This window comes from Branchiostoma belcheri, unplaced genomic scaffold, assembly GCF_001625305.1.
Source record: "Branchiostoma belcheri isolate BF01 breed outbred unplaced genomic scaffold, Haploidv18h27 scaffold10, whole genome shotgun sequence".
In the NCBI taxonomy this organism is placed as follows: domain Eukaryota; kingdom Metazoa; phylum Chordata; class Leptocardii; order Amphioxiformes; family Branchiostomatidae; genus Branchiostoma; species Branchiostoma belcheri.
Window position 1 is genome coordinate 4951026 of NW_017802380.1, and position 16827 is coordinate 4967852.

The 16827-nt window shown below is 42.4% G+C and overlaps 4 protein-coding genes across 5 annotated transcripts; 3 read left to right on the forward strand and 1 right to left on the reverse strand.

Moving 5' to 3' along the window:
- Positions 1 to 2564: 2564 nt before the first annotated feature.
- LOC109469826 (zinc finger CCHC-type and RNA-binding motif-containing protein 1-like) lies at positions 2565 to 5140 on the forward strand. 2 transcript variants are annotated; one of them, XM_019768546.1, is made up of 8 exons: positions 2565 to 2645; positions 2976 to 3150; positions 3392 to 3420; positions 3574 to 3685; positions 3823 to 3930; positions 4099 to 4199; positions 4509 to 4593; positions 4902 to 5140. In XM_019768546.1, exons 2-8 carry the CDS (start codon positions 3067 to 3069, stop codon positions 5055 to 5057), a joined length of 675 nt encoding a protein of 224 aa, XP_019624105.1. In that variant the 5' UTR covers positions 2565 to 2645; positions 2976 to 3066; the 3' UTR covers positions 5058 to 5140. The 2 variants fall into 2 exon arrangements, with proteins under 2 accessions (XP_019624105.1, XP_019624114.1); XM_019768555.1 differs by having other exon boundaries at positions 2590 to 2645; positions 3010 to 3150.
- Positions 5136 to 6621, reverse strand: LOC109469835 (thioredoxin-like protein 4B). The gene is made up of 3 exons (XM_019768566.1): positions 6417 to 6621; positions 5748 to 5899; positions 5136 to 5529 (listed from the first exon to the last, which is right to left on the reverse strand). The coding sequence occupies exons 1-3, from the start codon at positions 6546 to 6548 to the stop codon at positions 5364 to 5366; spliced, it is 450 nt and encodes a 149-aa protein (XP_019624125.1). The 5' UTR covers positions 6549 to 6621; the 3' UTR covers positions 5136 to 5363.
- Positions 6622 to 6830: 209 nt separating this feature from the next.
- LOC109472863 (mitochondrial ribonuclease P protein 1-like) lies at positions 6831 to 11265 on the forward strand. The gene is made up of 5 exons (XM_019772730.1): positions 6831 to 6960; positions 7456 to 7984; positions 8357 to 8472; positions 8746 to 8911; positions 9265 to 11265. Exons 2-5 carry the CDS (start codon positions 7484 to 7486, stop codon positions 9967 to 9969), a joined length of 1488 nt encoding a protein of 495 aa, XP_019628289.1. The 5' UTR covers positions 6831 to 6960; positions 7456 to 7483; the 3' UTR covers positions 9970 to 11265.
- Positions 11266 to 12689: 1424 nt separating this feature from the next.
- On the forward strand, positions 12690 to 16207 carry LOC109469301 (calcium-dependent protein kinase 29-like). Its single transcript, XM_019767810.1, has 7 exons — positions 12690 to 12932; positions 13768 to 13878; positions 14160 to 14324; positions 14820 to 14924; positions 15168 to 15283; positions 15642 to 15787; positions 16026 to 16207. Exons 1-7 carry the CDS (start codon positions 12861 to 12863, stop codon positions 16205 to 16207), a joined length of 897 nt encoding a protein of 298 aa, XP_019623369.1. The 5' UTR covers positions 12690 to 12860.
- The last annotated feature ends 620 nt before the right edge of the window (positions 16208 to 16827 follow it).

The window sequence follows — 16827 nt, forward strand, 5'->3', positions numbered from 1 at the left end:
TTCAAACACGTGACAGAAAAATGAGCACAAAGAGAAAAACGACCTCCGCAGATATACATCACGTATAGACGCTTTCGAATTCACCTTTACATCCATCAAAAGCTATCCACAGGTATGGTAGTAGTAGTAGAATGGTTTATTCAATTCACTAAAAAGTACGTACAGCCCAGTTGCAGCCCGAAGGCCGAATTGTCAGGCCTGTTTACAAACAAAGTCATGTCTTCATACTACTTCAAATACATACTAAAATGTAAACGGTCAACTTATTTATCACATATGCATATATTATTTTAGTCAGTGATATTATAGATAAAATTTGAGAACACGTTAAAATCACTCTAAAAATTGACAGGCAAATGGCTAAAATCGACAATAACATTGTGGGACGTTAAAGATCACTCTAAAATTGACAGACAAATGACTAAAATCGACACAAGAAATTGTAACAAAGAGTGGAGCGGTAATATTATCAAGGGCTATGAATTGTTTATCAAACGTGTCATATGGGGGATGGCACTGTTCCTGTATCGGTCTGTTTTACAACGCTGTAAGTTCAGTTTGTTCGAAGAGCGAGTCCGGCGACTGCTGATACTCTGTCTTACGGGTGGAAGGAAGTGTCGGTACATCTGGGAAGTCAGAAGTGACTTAGCAAACTTCAGAGTCAAGTAAGATTGACGCGTGTGGAGTGTAGGCAAGTCTAGGAGAGAGCACCCCTCAGCATAGCTAGTGTAATCAATTCCAAGTATAATCCGAACTAGCCCTTCGAATGGATGTTGCCTTTTAAAAGTTTTAAACAGTAATTTCGGAAGATCAATGAATCTACACGATTACCTTCCGTTCTTGTAACAGGAACTGACCCCATGAAGATCCACCGAAAGTCTCTGACAAGTCGTGAAAACACCTGTGTTGACATCGCTACAACTTTTCTCCCCGTGTACGCATATAAAACGGGCTACGTGTAACGTTTATGTAGATTTATTACATGGCAAAAACCGGTTTTTGGCCGGGAGACATGGAGGGTATGTATGTGGGATTTTGGCTTTGTAAAAAAAAAAGAGAATAAAATTGATACAAATGTTCTTTTGTTAGGTTACATTTTTTCAATAGAAGTGGAAATGAATATTTTGCCACAAGTCAGTGATCAACACTGTAAATCATATTGCACGATTCCACAACATATTTATTATTCTTCCAATACTGCACAAGTCCCTTTGGTTTGTGTTGCATCCATGTTGTATACAGATCAAAGTTTAAGGTCAGCTCTCTGCGAAGGCGGATGTCGATTGTCAGCTGGATTTTTGCCAATGATAATGTGCTTAGTTTGCTCGTTCTGGCACGTATGCACTCCACCCATCTACAGTCAATACACATGACGAAAATCCAGGGACACCGCGATTAACCAGGCACCATGTAACCATCCTCCCGAGCAGGGTCAGTTGGGTCTCCCAACTCAGTTGGGGAGACCCCTTGGGCGGAGCGAACTGACCCTGCTCGGAGGGTGCATGTAACTGGCAGAGTTTCCTATCGCCGACGGGTGACGTAGTTTGGAGTCATTGACTTCATTTACAACCGCCTACTGAGTAGAATGCGTCATATAAGCAAATGTGCTTCTTGCCTGTGAATAAATAAATACTGTTTTTTCTCTGATAGTCATTTGTTTCGAAGGAAAATTAAGGCCACTACTACATCAACGGTTAGGTAGTACATACATTATTGTCTGTAACATTTCTACACAGTATAACAAAACATTTCTCAAACACTCGTAGTAAATGTCTCTCCTTTTATTATGTAGGTACAAACATATCAGATATAAATTCCTCAGCTGGTGGCGACCAACGAACGCCAGTTAAGGGCGGTCTGTACCGGTTTTACTTATGTTGACGCAATTCAGCAAACTAACAAATGGACTGTTCCCCATGACCGGTCAAATCTTTATCTTTGCCCCTTTCCTAAAAGTAGTCCAGACTCGGTGTCGAAATGCATATGACTGTTTTATCACTGATGTCAGCAAAACTTTAATAGTAACGTGTGACTCCTGGTATGATACTTTGTTCTGCAGTAATAGTACTCCGATTGATTTGCGGACGGCCTGTTTCAACCCAGCTAGCTATAGCCACTAGTTTCAATGTTATTGAGCGGTCATGATTCAAATCTCACAGTCCTAATAATTGATCGTCTACAAGAATAAAAAAAAAGTGGCCATCAAGAAAAAGTTGTCCGTTGCGTAAAATATTATTGGTTTCACTAAGTATGTATTTCTGGAGAAAGAAAAAAAAACAATCAAGCCTTTCTCTTGGTGAACTCAATCAAAAGAGACGTTGACATTGTTTGCGGTGCCACCTGTTAATTACTTAACGTTACATGTAGTACCGAATGGCATTTACATGTACTTATAATTAGCTTTCGATATGAAATTTGTGGTAAAATTTGGAGACCCCTTGTGACCTCCTTTGTTTATCTCTTTCTGTACTCCATGGAACATATTACAATGTAAAAGGTACTGGATGTATCTACATGAAAATGTACTAGTATAAATTCCCCATCAGACAGACCTACCTATCGCGAACTTGGAATGTTCCAAAAGGTGAGAGGTCACAAAGATGGCGTCCATCGACAACAAATGTGACACGGTTTCGTCTTTCTAGGTTTGTATCGATGATTTGTGCCCCCATAGACCCGTATGTTCTAAATTACTATACCCTAGGCGTAAGGAACTGTTTTACCGTTATGAATCTGTGCTATATTCGACTGTAGATCCTATAGAGCGATCAGTATTTGCTGATATAATTTGTGGGTGCAACGCAATCTTATAATTTTGTTGTCCCTGGTGATTTTTGCCACTCTACAAAATGTACTTCATCATCATTCTTAAGTGGAGAACTGTAGAGTAGAGTTGATCTCAAGTGTTTTGTTATTATCAGCAGCTGTTCATGTTGCTTCATAGATAACCAGTAAACGAATATTTTGTATGATAGGAGTATCGCCAACGGTAGATCTTTTGTGATCTAGCCAGAGCCTGGAAGCCACAGTTTGCCTCTTGGAAACACGGTTTGTGTGATATTAGACATGAGCGGCGGGCTGGCCCCCAGTAAGACCACAGTCTACGTGTCCAACCTGCCGTTTGCCCTCACCAACAACGATCTGCACAAGGTTAGTCTGGCGGAGCATCTTTCACACCATGTTCGTCAAGTTATACAAGGATATTACACCTCCTTGGTCTATACTATGTTGTTGAGTAGACAATGATACTACATATATGCATGTATGTATGCCCCTTGAACATTTTACGATCCATGTACACATCAGTCTTGACTAAATTATTGTTAGTTTCATTCACTATTTTATTTTATTTTATTCTAATTAATGTTACTGTCATGCTTTTATTTTTCAGATATTTGAGAAGTATGGCAAGGTGGTCAAGTAAGTATCCAGCTACATTGTAGTAAGAATTATTACTGAATTAATGAAACAAATTTAATTAAAGAAAGGTAATGCAAAAGAGGAATTTGAACATAAAGTAAAATACTTATGAAGAAAGCATTTTGATCGTGCCCTTCTTTTTACATAACCCAGGGTGACAGTTATGAGAGACAAGGTCACCAGGCAAAGTAAAGGAGTGGCCTTTGTGCTGTTCCTGAAGAGAGAAGAGGCACACGCCTGTGTCCGAGCACTCAGTGGGAAAGTGGTACGTATGCTCATATTTCAGGCTATACATTTGATTACTTGTTTTACAGATTAGCAGATGAGCTCTCCCAGACTTACCTAATATCAAAACCACATTGAAAAAAAAGAAGTACAAATGTAATATGCTCCATGTTACAGTTATTTGGGCGCACCATCAAATGCAGCATGGCCAAAGACAATGGACGGGCTTCAGAGTTCATCCGACGGAAAGTCTACAAGGACAAGAGCCAGTGTTACGAGTGTGGGGTGAGCCTTACAGTTGTCAGAATTACAAGTGTGAAACTTTTAAAAACATGGTTGCTTTCTTAGTAGTCAGTGATGCTGTACATGATGCTGTTTAATTCAATAGTTATTTTATCGGGAGCATATTAAGTACTATAATATATGCCTTGTTTGTGTTTTCTACCTCTATAGGAAGAAGGCCACTTGAGCTATGCATGTCCAAAGAACACTCTGGGTGAAAGAGAACCTCCACCAAAGAAGGAGAGGAAAAGGAAGAAGTCTCAAATGCCGGAGTAAGTCGTTAAATAGATGTGTAAAATCTCTCATCAACATCAATATTCCCTGTGGAGGGGGGCTGTCATTGCCTATGGTTTAAGGGACTAGAAATTGCTTGGGAGGAGGGCCAACATGTTAATACTTCTTTTGTTATGCTAGTGTGTGCCTGTACATTTGTGTACATATGTGTTATATGTCAAAATGCCCCCCCCCCCAGTCCAATGGATATATATACATGGAGGTGTAAATTTAACCAGTGCAGGTGTTGACCCCATGGGCTGATGGATGATGAAATCTAACCAGGAAAATCCTTGTGTTCTCCACAGAGAAGAACAGGTGGAGGAGGAAGAGGAGAGTGATGAGGGGGAGGACCCTGCCCTGGACAGCCTGGGGGCTGCCATCAGATATGAGGTCAGCAATCATGCTTCCACAAGGGACCACATACAGCACTACATGCTTGTTACTTTGATTGGATCCTTTTTGGGGGAATCAAATCTTTTAATTGAGGTGCTGAGAGAGAAAATCTGTGTTCCCATATTATTGTACCTTTGGGCAAACAACAACGGTACATTATTTGGCCAGGCTTGGAAGTCATTTCAATTTTTATCCTGTATCTAGAACTGCCAATGTGAAATCTAATTTAAAATGCCATGGACACTACTGGTTTTTAAAATTATGAGTACCTTGAATTGATCATATTTCTTCATCTGTACTTCCAGCAAGCCAAGATTGAGGAAGAAGAGTACAGATACAGAGTGGCTACAGGCAGTTACGCTGAGGCCAGCACTTCACAAGCTGATCAGGACACAAAGAAGAAAAAGTTCAAGAAAGATGAATATTTCAGTGATGAAGAGGATATCAGTGATCATGATTAGAAATCATTTTAGATACGTTTTACCTTCGATATTTTGAATTGACTATAGCAGGCTGTATTTTTAAGGAGACAATTGTTATTAAGTATGGATTCATTTGAGTTTTATTTTTGTCAAACTAAATGGTACATTGCATGAGTTGCATTGACCATTTGATGAAGTAAGACTTTGTAAAATAGTTATCATGTACAAAATAGATCCCTTTATACATATATAAGTAAGAACATTAAACTTGTTCTCCTGTGTTTCCATATAATACATCTGTACATATAGTCTGTACAACATAAATAAAAGTGCTTTGACACACAGTTAGATTTCCTTGTAGAGGAGTTCATATTTAGGGACGTTCCTGGGGTCAATGGGACTGCGAACCATGACCTTTCCCCTCATCGCACCCCTGAAGATCACTTCCACCAGGTCAATAAAGTCCTGTTTGTTCCTGAAGCTCCCAATGAACTTGGTGTGATCTGGTCTACTGTGGAAAGAAGTCATCAACAGTTCAGTGGAAAGGAGTATTAAATTATGAAGTAAAAAAAGTTGCAACACAAAGTAAAATAATTTGACATAGTGCTAATTTGTAAATGGTATTTTACTCAAAGAATAGTACATGTATACATTACCACAAGGTGCACACAAGCTAAAACAAAAATGATGGTATGAAGTTTCATCATATACTTTGGATGAACAACTCACTCATAGTCTACTTTGATGTGCTGTCCGTTGAAAAAGAAGATGGTTGCAGGGATGAGGGTGATGTCAAAATACTGTGTGTAGACCGGTATACTGTCCACATCCACTATGTAGATGGCTGCCATTTTGGAGAGTAGATTGGAAGTCTTGGACAGCTGTGGGAGAAAAACAAAACAGTTCAACAGTTAGTCAATAACTAAGAGCCCAGCCTATTTTCCGAGTAATGGTTACAATGTACAAATGTCAAACAGTTTGCTAGTTTGTACTTTCTTTTCATATCACTGAACTTTGGATACGTTTTCTTATGGCATGCAAATGTCCATTCTGGTTTGCGAACATTACAACCACAGAAAGCAGCACTTGCAAATTGTTTGGTAAGACCACACTGTACTGACTACTGTGTACATGGGTAATCGCATGATCACCGAAAATATTACACCACATCTCTGGTCTAACTCTAAGTTTGGGTGTCAGACTGTTCCCACAATCCCAGGCTAGCGCCTCGACTACTGGACCAACATGCCGTCGCAGTCATTTTACCGATGACCCCCTCAGTTAGAACCTGAGTTAAGGCCATGACAAAAGTCTAGCATACACATGATCCAGTCTACTCATGGAGGTAAAAAAAATCATGGCCTACTGTACTGGTAGTAGTCTGAAGTGACAACGTACGATATCGTCCAGTTGTTGGCACACGGGGTCGTGTTCCCGCCCGAACCTCAGCACTAGAACTAACTCGGCGGTGTTCCTGATCGCCTGGTCGACTTCAGCTTTCGTAGTGAGTCGAGGGAGAAGGTAACTCATCCTTATTTAGAGCAGGCACAGCAGCTGGGCAAATGTTGTTGGGTGCGTACCTGACCTCACTTGACCTCAGGAGTAGGTACCATATCCAAGGGGTCTACAGTATAGAGTCTGGATGTTAAAACTCTTTCTGTTTACCGACTAAGTAACTTTATAATACCTATAATATTGACTTAAAAGCATATCTAACTTACTACATATCTATAACATATTTCTATGTTTTGATGCAGTTCTCAACCACATTTCTACACTTGGTACCCCCGTCTTTGAAGTGAACTCACCCTCTTCGTACTGAACTGTGGGATATCCAAGATGGCAGCGCCCATGTGAAATCACGTCGCTCGGACCAAGAGAAAAAGCTTAGACGGATTTAATCGAAAACTCCGGCCCAAACTCCTGCCACAAACAGAGGAAGGTTAGAGAAGCCGTTCATTTGTTTCCGTTTGATAGTTATAGTGTTACAAATGACTGTTCCTTTTCATAACCGCGCCTAAACCTTCATGTAGTTTTCCGGCGCGGCATGGCCATGCGTGCTTCATCACTGCTTGCTTGTTACCTTCGCCCAGAAAGTTGTTTTTAAAGGTACGTGGCGTGTTTGTGGCTGTGCAGTATAACACTTAATGGATCGTAATGAAATGTGTAATAGCTTAGTAATAGCTACTTACCTGTCATATCTTGAACTACCGAAGAAATCATTGAATTGTGAGTCCCTGGGTGCTCTCCGTGGTACTGCAGCGGAAATCCCTGGACATGCACACATTGGCGTTGCCTCTGATAGCAAGTTAGCATTATTGCCAGAGATATGCAAAACACAATCATTACTATGTAGGAAGCCAGTACACCAACAGAGGTTAAAAAAAGCCTCCTTGCCTATACTTTCCTTTTCCAATGCATTTCTTTTCCAATACAGGTGTTCAGTCAAGTTATTATACATCATCATGCTGTTGTCAAAAATATCAAGAGCTGCACTCGGCCAAACTGCCAGAGTTCTGAGCAGAGATTACAGCCAGCACTCACGTCCATTCCTCGTACAGTCCCACATTCTGTACCAACACCAGGGGGCATCATCCTCTCACAGGTGCAGACTGCATTCATGGAAAGAGTCTTGCCCACAGCAGTCGACTTCTTGTCTTCTACCTAGATGTTATAGTTCCAAGTCCACAGATGGTATGAATGGTAGTGACAAAATATGCCAGACAGAAAAAGCAGCAAGCAAAGATACAACTACGTCTGACAGTCCTTCCTGTACTTCACAAAGTGGCCCTGTTTCTAGTGTAGAAAATGTACACGATGACAATGATGTTGTGGAGAGCGTGGATGTGCTAGCTCCCCGAGCTCCTGAGATCTTCAGGGAACTGTCGGAGCTGGACAGTCTGGACCTCAGTCAGGAGGAGAAGGAGTGGAAGAGGGCACAGCTGGAGCTGGAGCTCATGTTTGAGGTTGGTTTTCTTACTCAGTAGTGTGTAATTACCTCACAACTGGACAAATATATTAAGATAACTGATGATGATGGCTTTTTAAGGTAACTACAGGACACTTCAATCAACATACACCTTTTGTCGTCAACCATAGCTCAAGGTACAAAAACATAGAGATATCAAACTTGATATTCTTCTGAATTTTCAGATGTACAAGTGTACATATCTACTTGTGTACAATTGAAGAACAGGTGTGTCACAATGAGTGTAAATAAGCTTGACAAGACTAACTATAATTTTAAGACTGTGTAAAATGTTTTTGATGAGGGCACTGTGTTTATATGTGTTGTTTAACTTGAACCCGAAACATGTTGATATTGGATTTTTCTGCAGAGGTATGATGTAGAAAAAGTGACCATCACCGATCGCCATATTGAGCAGTTTATGGGTCTTCACACCAATAAGGCCAGACAGAAATTTGTCAACTACATGATCAAAACTGAATACAAGTAAGCATCTTTTCTTACATTGTGGATGCAGCTGCCGTATGTGTTTATATATAGTACCTGTATAAGTAAAGACAGCAATCCTCTATACTTCTTGTTTGTTTACAAGTGGATGAGATGCACTTCTGAAAGTACAACGAAGCTTGTAAAGTGACCGGTGTATCGTGAGTGCAAACACTTAGGTGTTCTTTTCTTACAATGAATTGTGTACATCAGCAGCATCTTTGTAGACTTTCATACATCATAGACCTAATCACAATACCATTGACTTACCAGGAAGAGAAGTTTTGCAGAGAAGAAGGCAGCCAAACAACAGCGTAGGAAGGAGCTGCTGGAAGGAGCCCCGCCCAGAAGTACCACCTTCCAGCCCATGATCTGGGGCAGGAAAATGGACGTGTTCCATGGCTGGAACCAGGCCAGGAACATGATGTTTGGCTCTGATGTGGGACACTTTTCTCTTCTTATTTGTCATTTACAGTGTTTGATTATAGTTATTACCATGGTAAAACGTCTAGGCCCCACATGCTACATACATGTAGCTTAGGATAGAGGGAATTCATGAAATCTTAGTTTGAATTGTTAGTAGATCTTTGACTGAAGAGAGCTTTGCTTGCATTTAAATACTAGTAGTGTTGTTGGTTGTTGTACTGTGTTGACAGGTAGGTGTGTCCAACTTGGCATTTATCAGACATTCTCCATAGTTGTTTCCATAGTTGTTTCTTGAGCCAAAACAAAACAAATTCTGAAGAGTGACAACAAATAACATGACTTCTGTTTTTCTTTTACTTTTTGTAGCTGGTGTTTGACTTCAGCTATGAAGATGAGATGCAGTTCAGGGAAAAGATCAACCTGTGTGACCAACTGAACGAAGCGTGGGGAGCCAACCAAAAGGACACAGAACCATTCCACGTGCACCTTGTAAACTTCTGCCCCGACGGACAGACCTACAAGGAGCTGGGTCGCAGCCGTGGGTACGATGAAGACTTTGCTGATAAGATGTTAGGGACGGTTACAGAGAAGTCTTATCTGGACTTGTTTCCTAAGGAGAAACTGGTGTACCTCACGGCAGACTCACCCCACGAGCTCAGAAAGTTTGACCCTGACAAAGTCTACATTGTTGGCGCCCTCGTGGACAGGAATCTCACCACAAACCTGTCTTACGCCAAGGTGAAACGTGAGGGTATAGCCAGCGCTGCCCTCCCCCTGGACAGGTACCTGTGGTGGGGGCTGGGTGACAAAGTCCTCACCTTAGACCAGATCATGAAGATCATGCTGACACTGAAACGTACCAACGATTTTGAGGCTGCACTCAGGCACGTGCCCACCCGCAAACACCACGGGCTGAGAAGTGAGCTGGCAAAGAAGAACATCCGCCCAGGGATGGGCGGGAACAAGTTTCAGTATCAAAGGAGAGGACAGCAGATGAGACATGTGAGGGAACAGCAGGATTCCTTCCCTAGAGTCGACAGAAGAAAAGCAAAGGCTTGGTTTGATGATTAAAGTCACTAGATACATGATACAGATGATTAAAAACTACAAGAGATAAAGAAAAATGCCCATCAGGGAAAAACAGATCTGTCATCCCCAAAAAAGCACTCTGTACAGAAGAGAAGAAAATCTAAGAAATTGAAAATTTCACTGTGCAATTAAAACCTAATTAGACCAGTATAATGCTGACCATGTTATGAGATGGAAAATTTTAATGGCAGGATTTTTTGTCACCATTTTCCCAGACTGAGCATTGGACTTGTTACACATGTAGGAGGTGATCTAGAGGCAGGAAAATACACGTTAAATACTAAGTATGTTAAACAAGTCTCCTTATAGAGATTTTAGAGATGATGTGTCATGAGATTTATTTTCTATGTAATGTTGGCATAAATTTGTGTAGCATTAGATGTTTCTTCATTTACACTATAAATGACATATTTTATTTCATTTATTTGCAAATGTTTCAGTACATTACACTGACTTTCAGGCAGCATGGTTGACTAGGTTTTTAGAGTCAACAATTATAGTGACAAATTACAACAAATGAGCAGTCATCGAATATCAAATTTTAGTGTAAAAGTGAGTTACAAACTATCTGTTACAAAGCTGTTCGATTCATCACAATGATTATTACAAGGTACAGTCAGTACTATCGTAACCCTCGTCTCCTTAATCTTTACCTTTCAGAAATACCGCATGGGATGGCAGACTTCATCCTCTTAGAATGTAAATACCCTGTAGCCGAAATTCACAGCAGAAACGGACACACAGTCAGACAAGCCAAAACAATTATTCACATCCCTGTTGGTGAATTAAAATTAAGCGTTCAATTTGCTACCCTAACGTGAATTTTTTAATGACAGTCTTCTTGCCACAGCTTCATGTACTTATTATTAGCCACAGCGTAGGGTATCCTCCAAAGATACATGTTGAGTGATAAGCAGTGTCCTAATCAAACCTACGCGAAAGCGCGTACACATGTTGCTTGCAGTGTTTGTCTAATTTACAGCTCGACATGAATTGTATATTTATATCGCCGAAAACTGCGAGTCGAGGGAAACTGCGCACGAGCAGTTTATTGCGCCGTCGAAAAATACAACTAATTAAGCAGTCGCCGACCGAGAGGCACAAGAGGCGGCAGCCGTCTCCGTGGTCTGTCTGAGGGCTGTGCGCACATGCCGTCCAAATGTGAGGCAGGAGAGGTACACACGGTTGTGTCAGACAGTGTGCACAACGCCTACGCAACACTTGGGAGGCCATCATGGCTGAATCCCCGCTCTCCGTGTGACTTCCTTCTTCAGCTACCATTTTGGCTCCTGTGAAAATATAATCATGGTAATTTGTCAACACTCAATGGCAAGGGCGATAGCTAGTGTCTTCTTACATAAAATTAGCCCAAGCCATGCAAAATGTTTCGAGTCTTTTCCAATCCAAAGCGCTGAATCCAGTAAGGAAATGAATACACATTTCCAGATTTTTTTTAAATCCACCCAGAAACAATTAAGGCAGACCACTGCTACATGAAAACATGTGGCGCATAGTCTCCCCATGCCATGACCCAGGCCCTGTGGCCGGAGAGGCTTTACGGTGTCTCCTACCTGTTGATCCGCTTCTTCTCCATCCCCTAACAGATGGTCATCTGGCCGGGTAGAAGACGTGTTGTGTTACCGTCTGACAAACGATAGATAATACCTGCTAACGAGCGCCGCTGCGCCAATCTGTCCGTCGTGACGTCGCAATCAAGGCCTTCCTGATGAAAGGCCTCGCCAGCCGGCCCCTCCAGGTCCGATCTTACATGGCGCCGCCTTTGGTGTCCGTCAGGAGCAAAGCCTCGCACGCCGACCAAAGGGAGAAAGCGGCGTAATCTGATTCCACCTCCCGATAATGAACAGAAGCGACCGGCACGATGTAATAGATATATGTCCGCTACTGAACCCTTTCATCAGTTCTGCCGACTGAATCTTCGCGCCGGAAGATCTGTCCCTTAGCGTCATTCTCGGCGCCTACATCTGGTGACACCCCTGGGGAGACGGTGTTGGCTCGCGCTGACGGAGTGTGGACGTCTGTGAACCTGTTGCTTTCATCTCCAGCCACGTCTGCACAACTAGAGAGGATAACGAATCATGTTGTCATTGACTGGTCCAGGGAGACATGCATCAGTAGTGCGGACGCCTTTCTTTTACCGTTTTGAGTTGCAATTTGTTTTCTTATAGGTTCTCGTATGCGACCTAGAAATGTAAAAATAATCTTGATGTTCCTAACCTTGAAGTCATTTAGCCCACATGTTCTACGGCAGCTTTCAATGTGAAGGTTTTCCACTATTTTAAATGATTCAGAGCGAAAACAACCAAACCCTGATGAAAAGTTCGCAGAGCGCATGCCCCCAGCGAATCTGGCACGCAGCAGATGCTCTTGGCAGCTCTTGTCAGGTTCATCATTATGCATGAGCCTTTCGTGAAAAGACACCGGCTCATTGATACACAGGGTCATAAGATAGGCCAGGACTTCCACATCATAGACCCTACCATATGCACTTGTTAACGAACGTATTTTACCACAACATCATCAGAAATAATGGCAAACAAGTTCCATCAATGCTGCTACCAAGGGCGTTTCGCATTTGAATGAATTGCGAAGTATACATGTGCAGTTTGTATTGATTTAAATCTATAGATGCCATGAAAACGCAATGGTCCAGAAGCAGCTGGTCCAACGAGCTCACACTTGACAGTATATTGAAGATAACGGAATGATTCCCATGTCTGCACACACTGACTGGCGCGTGTAATGGCCACACAAGGTCACCAGCTGCACGTAGATGGCCTTTACAAGTCCCGAGTCAGTGTCTGAACGTAACTGGGACGGACGGCCATGTTTGGGATGTGTGACCCGCGTGGTGAATGTTGTCCTCGGTTCATGTGGGCTCGGCAACAGCCATGTCGTCTGTCCCTGGCCGGAAGAGAGAAGTTGAGGTGAGCACCAAACCTTTCGATAAGATGTTCACCATCTCTGATAGGTTTGCGACAATAATGTACAGCATGTTTATCAAATATAGATGTATATAGTGTCCTTGGGCCCCAGACATATGAATGAACTTAGGGGTAAGAGTGAAGCTACTATACTGCCAACGTAAATACATTTCCTGCAAGTGCGACAAGTTAGCTTTTTACAGGCGATGCTGTTATTTTGGCGGAAGCAATTAGTCATTTAGACTTACACAGAAATATTTGGCAAAAGCAATTACAGATGATCCTTTTGAGAAATATGGTCTCCTTATAATCTTTGGAAATTGTGGACCCCGGTTCACTCATAAGTAGACATGTTCCAGTTTACAAATTTGGTACAGCATTGGACAAATTTGACAATAAAGGCACCGCTTATTTATTAATATGGTTGGTGGGTAAGCGGTAACCAGATGTGGGCTCCTAAAGCGGAGCCCAGGTCACCAGTGTTCGACTGTAAACACAACATCAACACAACATTATGTAAACTGACATAAGAGAGTGGTATCTGTATCTGTGTTGGATAACCAATATGTAACCGCTCTTCAGCGTAACATATGAAATGCACCGCTCAGCCCTCAAGCATAGCGCAAAAACACTAGCCTGGAGTCCAGCCTTGTTAGCTTTGGTTCGCTCCCCGAGGCGGGGTAGCGGATCTTGGGGAGCGGACCAAAGCTAACAAGGCTGGACTCCAGGCTACAACAACACTGCTCTTAGGTTCTGATTTTTTAGTTGTTTTGAATGTCAACACAGTACATTTGTTATTTTTTATCTAGCACTAATCCCTTATATATATATACAACAGGAAGACGACATCTTAGACTGGTTCGGTTGGGACTTCGACGATCTGAAGAGTAATCCGAACATCGCGCTGGGCGCAGTGGCGGACACGAGTGACTTTTCAGGGTTTGACAAGGCTAGTGGCTTTTGTGATAGAATTAAACTGTTACGTAATAGACAGTGGTATCTTGTTGAAATCATCTCCAAGCAAATAGCAGAGCCTCCAGTAGAATACCTCACCATTTGGAAGACAATTCCAGCGAACACATCTCAATTTACTTAAATTTGATTTAAAGTCATATAGAAAACAGAAATATGAAAGAGGAGGGGAAATCACAATAGGTACATTGGAACAGGAAAATACACCCTACCGAAGATGATGCGCCAATTTTGTAAATACATTTTTGTGTGAAATAGGTTCTGTACATGGCAAGTAACGCGCTGATACTGAAGGGAACACGCAGAGGGAGGGAGGTGGCCCTCAAGGTCTCGCGAGACAACGAGAACGCGTGGAACGAGATCGCGGCCCTCACGGCCATGGAAGGAGAGAACCACTGCGTGGAGGCCCTCAGCTGGTACACGGTAGGGATGGAACCGACATGTCCTTCCTTATACTGTGTTTACAGACAATGTCGTAGCCTCAGTCATATTGCTGGGTTAAAGACGCGTGCATGGTCGACATGGAAATCCTCAAGTAACCATAAATTAACGAACGTAATTATTGTTTCCTTAACTTGTCAGATTCCGGCCGAGTCACCCCAGAAGCACCCGGACCGTGTCACCGTGTTGGTGGAACCATATATTCCCTCTCCGGACAAGAAAGTTCAGGTGAGGAAAATAGTGGGATTGCATACACCTAAAGTTACATCAGAGCCAACTCGAAGCGTAATGCTAGGCGCTCAATGCTTTTCGATAGCTGATATTGCAGTGCACAATGGGTTTTGTGGGATTACATGCAGATGTTTGACATCCGAGGCTCGCGTATAAAGGCCCACTTTTATTTACGCCCTTCTCCATATGTTGTATCTACTGTATAAGATTTAAGAGCATCTTAACGAAAAGATACTCTGTCCTCAGGTAACGACGTGGGGAAACGACGGGGTAGGAGAGGTCCACACCATCCCCGTCATGTCCAGCTCAGGTGAACTCAGGGACTACATGGAACAGCTTCTGGAGGCAATTGTACGTTTGTTTGTTTGTTTGTTTGTTTGTTTGTTTAAGCCTCTTTTTATTAATGAAGTACTCAAAATCGGTTTTCATTTAGTTTGAGGTCATGAGGAAGGAGGTCAAGGTCAGGCAAAATATAAGATTTTTAAGCATTTACTCTTAATAAATTCATAGATATTGTCAGATACGCAACAAGCAGCAGTTGCTGTTTGCCACAAGTGACGTGTTGAAACGTAACGCTCTTTAAACGCCCCCTAGCGGCACATCCACAAGCGCAGCTGGGTCCACCTGGACATCAAGCCGTCCAACATCCTGGTGGAGGAGAAACAGAACGGCAGAAGTCTGACTCTCATCGACTTCGACGTCGCCCTCAAGTTAGTGAACTGCAATTGCAGCTTCCCATGTGCATGATGTTTTAATGCTATAATGTTTTGTATTTATTTTCTCCAGATATGTACCACAGGGCCGTCTTTGAATGAAATTTAACTTTCGCACAAAACATACAGAATTGAAATCATCGAAACTTTGCCTGTTACTTCGAAATTCATCAGGAAGACTAACTCACATCCTCCGGAACGTGATTGCACGGTTTCGTGACTTCAGTAACGAAACTAGGTTTTCTTGTCTTCACTAAGAAGACTAACCCCAGTGACTTCCCAAAAGTGACTTTAGTAATAGATCTATGGTGCAACCATTGAAAACCTGTCCTGATGAGCCTACTTGCCCCTGTAGGTTAGACCAGGCCCTCCGTGCGAACATCCAGTACGGGACGCCATTCTTCCAGCCGCCGGAGGTCCGGACGGGCGACCAGGCACGTCTGTCCGCCAAGGCCGACATCTACTCCGCCGGGATCACCTTCGCCCTGGTGGCCAGCTGTGGTAAGCGTGATGCTACAAAAATCATTGAGGCATGTAAATATACAAGAAGGCCAGTGCGGTGACGTACTCAAGGTGTAGAAACTTATACTAAGACCACGAACATAAAGAACTATAGGTAATGTCAAAATTATTATGACGCAGGTGAGCCATAAGGTGAGCTGAACAGCCCCATTGGAAACAGCAATAGGACACCGAATAAAAGGGACATATCTTAAACTATATACCTTGTATTTTCCAGCCCATCCCTCCGCAGACTCCCTGGTCCTTGACGTTGACGACCCGTCTATCCTGATTAAGCGATGTGAAGACTCTCCCATCCTGAGCGGAAAGGGACTAAAGTTAGTCCGCGCCATGACGCACCCAGACCCGACCAGACGACCCACCGCGCTCGCCGCTCTACAGCACTCCTACTTTTCGTAACGTTAAATTCATTAAATTGACCACTCTGTAGTTTTGTCCTTCGCCATGTTTATTTTCTTGTTTCTGGCCTCTCAGTTCAATGTCGAATGACGCGTATCATTTACTGGAGGAAGCTATTAAATGCATTCTAAAGTTATAAGAAACGTGTGCGTTCATCCGTGCATCTGAATCGTATTTTCATGAAAACGGTTTAAATGACCGTTTACACTGATGACCTATTTTAAGGTTTATTTTATAAACATTCGGTATATATAAACAGTACATATGTGGACACGTACGTATGTGTAAATATGCTGACCTCGCATGTGCACCCGCCTCAGCCACGCCTCTTCCTAGTCCAAATGATATACATATCTTGCATATATTGGTGAAGTCAGTATCATTGAGTCCGAAGAGACATCAGTCTAAGAATCAGCTAGTACACGGCTTGAGATGTCAAGCTGTGCGTTTGCAGTCGTGCTGTTGTGCCTCGTGACTGTGGCTCTATGTCAAAATCAAGGTAAGAAACTGTAATTCCTTACCTGCTCGTAGTAAATAAGTATTTTTATTTTATTATAATTTGTGCGAAGAATTGTGTTTTCATGTAACTTTACCCTAATCCCCGACTTCAATGCGATATT